At 52.3% G+C, this 7,861-nt stretch overlaps 1 protein-coding gene across 1 annotated transcript in view; it reads left to right on the forward strand.

The window, feature by feature from the left end:
* LOC122547338 (voltage-gated potassium channel subunit beta-3-like) overlaps positions 1-7,861 on the forward strand; it is a 19,357-nt gene that overhangs the window by 3,311 nt on the left and 8,185 nt on the right. Inside the window, exons 2-4 of the mRNA XM_043685978.1 lie at positions 1,443-1,537; positions 6,171-6,291; positions 7,370-7,458. Coding sequence (XP_043541913.1) covers positions 1,454-1,537; positions 6,171-6,291; positions 7,370-7,458 — 294 coding nt within the window. The 5' untranslated portion in view covers positions 1,443-1,453. The remainder of the gene's footprint in view (positions 1-1,442; positions 1,538-6,170; positions 6,292-7,369; positions 7,459-7,861) is intronic.

The following is a 7,861-nucleotide window of genomic DNA, read 5'->3' on the forward strand; positions in this document are numbered from 1 at the left end:
CTCCCAGCATGTAGGACTGTGTACCCCACCCCAGAGCATTGATCTGTAAACCAGGAGCAGTTACCCTCCCAGCATGTAGGACTGTGAACACCACCCCAGTGCATTGCTCACGTAACACTGTGTTAGATCCCTGCCCAGCGTGGGGAAACCTGCAGCCCGTGCTGGAAGTGACAGGATGTGCATCTCCCACCCGTTTCCAGCTCCATATCTCCATTGTGTCATGACAAGGGGGTGCTGTGTGTGTGAACATCACTGCCAGAGAGAGATAGCGGGGGAATCGGTTTAAATATCACCACATGGGTGGGGTTTGGGGAATAAACAGAGAGAGGGAGACTGAGAGACAGTGTCATGGAAGGATGTGTTGGAAGGTTTCAGAATGCAGAAATGCCGACACTTCGATAGCATCCTGTAACATGAGCCAGTTTTCCCAGGAAAGATGGGGAAAAGGGATATTGTTGTGAAGTCCGATGAGCATTTGTTCTGCATTTTTGTAACTGGAATTAGTTTCAACAGAATCTATGACTCATAGGGCAGATTCTAACAATACCTTTTCTTTGTTTGATTTTCCTTGAGTGTGACAGAGGGATTATCTGCATGAGGCAGAGCTAGTTTCCTGGTGCTATCGTATCGGACTCACCTCATTAACTGCCCGACCCACCCCATGGTGTAACTCACATTCAATACCAGCCAGATTCTCCCACCCATCATGGCTGGAGGTACTCACCATCACCCGGATACTCCTAGATATTCCGTGATCCCTGGCACAGGTGCCATCTTTAAAGGCCAATGAGCATACAGTTGCGCTTTCTCCGTTTGGAGCTGCCCTGCACAGTTTACCCCGAGCATGGCAGATAAGTGGCACTTACATCACGGATTGTCGACTGGGGCATGGAGGTCCTGGTAGATGTGCTAGTACAGAGGGGGACCATTCTCTTCCCAGAGAGGGCCACACCCATCATGGTCTGAGTTCCCCACCCAGCTCAGTGCAGTATCTGCAGTCTGAAGAAATGTCCAGCAATACAGGACAGGCATCAATAACCTTCCCCACTCTGTCAGGATAAGGATCACCGTATTCTCTCTGCTCCCTCACACTCACTGTATATCTGTTACAGCACCGTCCCCCTGCCGTGCTCTATTTCTCTCCCTTTCTCTCCCGCTCTCTCTCCCTCACTCTCTCTCCCTCTGTCTCTGTCCCTCTCTTTCTCCCTCTCCCTCCCTCCTCTCTCTCTCCCTCTCACTCCCCCCTCACTCCCTCTCTCTCTTGCCGCCCCTCTTTCTCCTCACCACCTTTTCCCATCTCGCTCTCTCTCCCTCTCTCTTGCTCTCTCTATCTCTCTCTCGCTCCCTCGCTGTCTATCTGTCATTCACAGATTCCCTTTAGTCTCTCGGTCTTGTTTCCTTCCCCAGATCACCCTTAAGTGAAAGTTCTGTATCTCCCTCAGGTCTAGGAGTGATGACATGGTCACCATTGGCATGTGGCTTAATCACTGGAAAATATGAAGATGCCATTCCAGAAAATTCCAGGGCATCATTGCCGGTAAGATTCAGTGATATACAACTTTTCCCTGGAAACAAAATCTATAGGAGAGACTCAAAATTCAATCCTCGGTTAATCAGCATCAGGAGGAATTGGATTACTACAGAGTAAAGCTCCCTCTACACTGACCCTCTCTCCCATCAAACACTCCCAGGACAGGGACATCACAGGGTTAGATACAGGGTAAAGCTCTCTCTACACTGTTCCCCCATCAAACACTCCCAGGACAGGGACAGCACGGGGTTAGATACAGAGTAAAGCTCCCTCTACATTGTCCCCATCAAACATTCCCAGGACAGGGACAGCATGGGGTTAGATAAGAGTAAAGCTCCCTCCACACTGTCCCCCCATCAAACACTACCAGGACAGGGACAGCACGGAGTTAGATACAGAGTTAAGGCCTCAGCCTCAAGGACCTACACTCACTGGGCCTGTACTCACTGGGCCTGTACTCTCTGGGCCTGTACTCACTGGGCTTGTACTCACTGGGCTTGCATTCACTGGGCCTGTGCTCACTGGTCTTGTACTCACTGGTCTTGTACTCACTGGGCCTGTACTCACTAGGCCTGTACTCTCTGGGCTTGTACTCACTGGGCTTGTACTCTCTGGGCCTGTACTCGCTGGGCCTGTACTCACTGGGCTTATACTCACTGGGACTGTACTCACTGGGCTTGTACTCTCTGGGCCTGTACTCTCTGGGCCTGTACTCACTGAGCCTGTACTCAATGGGCCTGTACTCACTGGGCCTGTACTCACTGGTTCTGTACTCTCTGGGCCTGTACTCACTGGTCTTGTACTCTCTGGGCTTGTACTCGCTGGGCCTGTAATCACTGGATCTGTACAAACGGGGCCTGTACTCAATGGGCTTGTACTCACTGGGCCTGTACTCACTGGGCCTGTACTCACTGGGCTTGTACTCACAGAGCCTGTACTCACTGAGCCTGTACTCTCTAGGCTTGTACTCACTGGGCCTGTAATCACTGGGCTTGTACTCACTGGGCCTGTACTCACTGGGCTTGTACTGACTATGCCTGTACTCACTGAGACTGTACTCTCTGGGCTTGAACTCACTAGGCCTGTACTCACTGAGCCTGGACTCACTGGCTTGTACTCACTGGGTTTTTACTCACTGGGCCTGTACTCACTGGGCTTGTACTCACTGGGTCTGTACTCACTGGGCCTGTACTCACTGAGCCTGGACTCACTGTGCCTGAACTCAATGGGCTTGTACTCACTGAGCCTGTACTCTCTGGGCTTGTACTCTCTGGGCTTGCACTCACTGGGCTTGTACTCACTGGGTTTTTACTCACTGGGCCTGTACTCTCTGGGCTTGTACTCACTGGGCCTGTACTCACTGGGCTTGCACTCACTGGACTTGCATTCACTGGGCTTGTACTCTCTGGGCCTGTACTCACTGGGCCTGTACTCACTGGACTTGCATTCACTGGGCTTGTACTCACTGGGCCTGTACTCACTGGGCCTGTACTCTCTGGGCTTGCAATCACTGGGCTTGTACTCACTGGGCCTGTACTCTCTGGGCTTGTACTCACTGGGCTTATACTCACTGGGCTTGTACTCACTGGGTTTTTACTCACTGGGCCTGTACTCACTGGGCTTGTACTCACTGGGCTTGTACTCACTGGGTTTTTATTCACTGGGCCTGTACTCACTGGGCCTGTACTCACTGGGCTTGTACTCACTGGGTCTGCACTCACTGGGCCTATACTCACTGGGCTTGCACTCACTGGGCTTGTACTCTCTGGGCTTGTACTCTCTGGGCCTGTACTCACTGGGCATGTACTCACTGGGCCTATACTCACTGGGCTTGCACTCACTGGGCTTGTACTCTCTGGGCTTGTACTCTCTGGGCTTGTACTCTCTGGGCCTGTACTCACTGGGCCTGTACTCACTGGGCCTGTACTCACTGGACATGTACTCACTGGGCATGTACTCACTGGGCCTGTACTCATTGGGCTTGTACTGACTGAGCCTGTACTCAATGGGCTTGTACTCACTAGGCCTGTACTCACTGGGTTTGTACTCTCTGGGCTTGTACTCACTGGGTCTGTATGCTCTGGGCTTGTACTCACTGCGGCTGTACTCACTGGACATGTACTCACTGGGCATGTACTCACTGGGCATGTACTCACTGGGCTTGTACTCACTGGGCTTGTACTCACTGGGCTTGAACTCATTGGGCATGTACTCACTGGACCTGTACTCATTGGGCTTGTACTCACTGAGCCTGTACTCAATGGGCTTGTACTCGCTAGGCCTGTACTCACTGGATTTGTACTCTCTGGGCTTGTACTCTCTGGGCCTGTACTCACTGGGCCTGTACTCACTGGGCTTGCACACACTGGGCTTGCACTCACTGGGCTTGAACTCTGTGGGCCTGTACTCACGGGGCCTGTACTCACTGGGCTTGTACTCACTGGGCCTGTTCTCACTGCGTCTGTATTCTCTGGGCCTGTACTCACTGCGGCTGTACTCACTGGTCTTTTACTCTCTGGGCCTGTACTCAATGGGCTTGTACTCACTGGGCTTGTACTCACTGGGCCTGTACTCACTGGGCTGTACTCTCTTGGCCTGTACTCAATGGGCCTGTACTCACTGGGCCTGTACTCACGGGGCATGTAATCTCTGGGCTTGTACTCTCTGGGCTTGTAATCACTGGGCTTGTACTCTCTGGGATTTTATTCACTGGGCTTTTACTCACTGGGCCTGTACTCACTGGACCTGTACTCACTGGGCATGTCCTCACTGGGCTTGTACTCACTGGGCATGTACTCACTGGGCCTGTACTCACTGAGCCTGTTATCTCTGGGCTTGTACTCACTAGGCCTGTACTCACAGGGCTTGTACTCTCTGGGCCTGTACTCACTGGGTCTGTATGCTCTGGGCTTGTACTCACTGGGCTTGTACTCACTGGGCATGTACTCACTGGGCATGTACTCACTGTGCCTGTACTCACTGGGCTTGTACTCACTGGGCCTGTACTCACTGGGCCTGTACTCACTGGGCATGTACTCACTGGGCATGTACTCACTGGGCCTGTACTCACTGGGCTTGTACTCACTGGGCCTGTACTCACTGGGCCTGTACTCACTGTGCCTGTACTCTCTTGGCCTGTACTCAATGGGCTTGTATTCACTGGGATTTTACTCACTGGGCCTGTACTCACTGGGCCTGTACTCTCTGTGCTTTTACTCTCTGGGCCTGTACTCTCTCTGCCTGTACTCACTGGGCTTGTACTCTCTGGGCCTGTACTCACTGGGCATGTACTCACTGGGCATGTACTCACTGGGCTTGTACTCACTGGGCTTGTACTCACTAGGCCTGTACTCACTGGGTTTGTACTCTCTGGGCTTGTACTCACTGGGTCTGTACTCACTGGGTTTGTACTCTCTGGGCTTGTACTCACTGCGGCTGTACTCACTGGACATGTACTCACTGGGCATGTACTCTCTGGGCTATATACCCACTGGGCCTGTACTCACTGGGCCTGTACTCACTGGACCTGTTCTCACTGCGTCTGTATTCTCTGGGCCTGTACTCTCTCTGCCTGTACTCACTGGTCTTTTACTCTCTGGGCTTGTACTCACTGGGTTTTTACTCTCTGGGCCTGTACTCACTGGACCTGTTCTCACTGCGTCTGTATTCTCTGGGCCTGTACTCTCTCTGCCTGTACTCACTGGGCTTGTACTCTCTGGGCCTGTACTCACTGGGTCTGTATGCTCTGGGCCTGTACTCACTGGGCATGTACTCACTGGGCATGTACTCACTGGGCATGTACTCACTGGGCATGTACTCACTGGGCATGTACTCACTGGGCATGTACTCACTGGGCATGTACTCACTGGGCATGTACTCACTGGGCATGTACTCACTGGGCATGTACTCACTGGGCATGTACTCACTGGGCATGTACTCACTGGGCATGTACTCACTGGGCATGTACTCACTGGGCATGTACTCACTGGGCATGTACTCACTGGGCATGTACTCACTGGGCCTGTACTCACTGGGCTTGTACTCACTGGGCCTGTACTCACTGTGCCTGTACTCTCTTGGCCTGTACTCAATGGGCTTGTATTCACTGGGATTTTACTCACTGGGCCTGTACTCTCTGGGCTATATACCCACTGGGCCTGTACTCACTGGGCCTGTACTCACTGGACCTGTTCTCACTGCGTCTGTATTCTCTGGGCCTGTACTCTCTCTGCCTGTACTCACTGGTCTTTTACTCTCTGGGCTTGTACTCACTGGGTTTTTACTCTCTGGGCCTGTACTCACTGGACCTGTACTCACTGGGTTTATACTCTTTGGGCCTGTACTCTCTCTGCCTGTACTCTCTCTGCCTGTACTCTCTCTGCCTGTACTCACTGGGCCTGTACTCTCTGGGCCTGTACTCTCTGGGCCTGTACTCTCTGGGCCTGTACTCTCTGGGCCTTTGCCTGATGGTCATTCTCCGTGCATTCAAACTGGGGATTGCCGAGTGGGCCTGACCTCAATTTGACCTCTGACCCATCTTGACCATTTGATCTTGCCAGTGTCCTGCCGACCATCTGAGGTTTTCCATGATGTTCTTTGCTCGAGTTCTGACTGAGTCTGACCCTATGTTGGCCTGCAGGGTTATGAGTGGCTGAAGGCAAGAATAACGAGTGAGGAAGGCCAGCTACAGCAAGCCAAGGTGACGGCCCTGCAGCCAATCGCCGAGAAGATCTCCTGCACCCTCACCCAGCTGGCGATTGGTGAGCCTGCCCTCTGTGGGGGTGGGTGGGTGGGAATGTCGAATGGAAAGTATATGTCAGAGTCAACAAGGCCTGGGGTGAGGAGGGACGGCCATCTTTTTGCAATGTCTAACCAAGCCAATGTCTAAACAAGCCAACTCCCGACCTGCAGTTGCCATAAACTTGAATGCATTGGCCAGTGGACTAGGCTTTAGACCTACACCCGCTGGATTTGAAGTCATCATTGGCTCCCATTGATGCCAAGTGAGAACATTGTGGGAACCATTGGGATTATGTACAGTGGGAGTGAATGGGAAGGGGTTTGGGTCCATTGTGATGGTATACAATGGGAGTGATTGGGAAGGGGTTTGGTTCCATTGGGATGGTGTACAATGGGAGTGATTGGGAAGGGGTTTGGGTCCATTGTGATGGTGTACAATGGGAGTGATTGGGAAGGGGTTTGGGTCCATTGGGATGGTGTACAATGGGAGTGATTGGGAAGGGGTTTGGTTCCATTGTGATGGTGTACAATGGGAGTGAAGGGGTAGGGATTTCGGTTCATTGGGATGTTGTACAGTGGGAGTGGATGGGAAGGGGTTTGGATCCATTGGGATGGTGTACCATGGGAGTGAATGGGAAGGGGTACGGGTCCATTGGAATTGTGTACAATGGGAGTGAATGGGAAGGGGTTTGGGTCCATTGGGATAGTGTACAATGGGAGTGATTGGGAAGGGGGTTGGGGTCCAGTGGGATGGTGTACAATGGGAATGAATGGGAAGAGGTTGGGTCCATTGGAATGGTGTATAATGGGAGTGAATGGGAAGGGGTTGGGTCCATTGGGATGGTGTACAATGGGAGTGAATGGGAAGGGGGTTGGGGTCCAATGGGATGGTGTACAATGGGAATGAATGGGAAGAGGTTGAGTCCATTGGGATGGTGTACAATGGGAGTGAATGGGAAGGGGTTGGGTCCATTGGGATGTGTATTTCAGTCAGTCGTGATTGGATACACAGATCCTTTGGACTCTCTGACGTGGGGACCTGTGTATGTAGATTGTTCCTGAACACTGCGATAGTCTGTGCTCGTATCTCCCTATCAGCCTGGTGCCTGCGCAACGAGACAGTCAGTTCCGTCCTACTCGGAGTATCAGACGCTGGGCAACTACGTGAAAACCTAGCTGCTATTCAGGTAGGAGTCCGAACGTACGGCATTCCTAAACTGGGGAAAACCTGACAGGGGCTTTGAGAGTTCCTGAACGTTTGCTCCAATGTCGAACAAGGCAGCAGTGAGGGCATCGCAAACAGCAGCAAGGCTTAGGAGGTAAAGAGGGATTCACAAAACGGGGACGATTTCTAAAATATTAAGAGGATAGGACTTCACTCCCCAATCCTCTGCTGTTTCTCACAGAGCTCAGGTCACTGTCAATCCAGAGCAGCTTTATCATTTTCATCCATCTTTACATCTCTCTCTCTGCCAATGCATGACTCAAATTCCTCCAGCCCCCACACCCTCTCCCTATCTCTGTACCCACCAACAGCCCCGACACCCCCTCCCTATCTCTGTACCCATCATCAGCCCCGACACCCCCTCC

This window comes from Chiloscyllium plagiosum, unplaced genomic scaffold (assembly GCF_004010195.1).
Source record: "Chiloscyllium plagiosum isolate BGI_BamShark_2017 unplaced genomic scaffold, ASM401019v2 scaf_2759, whole genome shotgun sequence".
NCBI lineage: Eukaryota > Metazoa > Chordata > Chondrichthyes > Orectolobiformes > Hemiscylliidae > Chiloscyllium > Chiloscyllium plagiosum.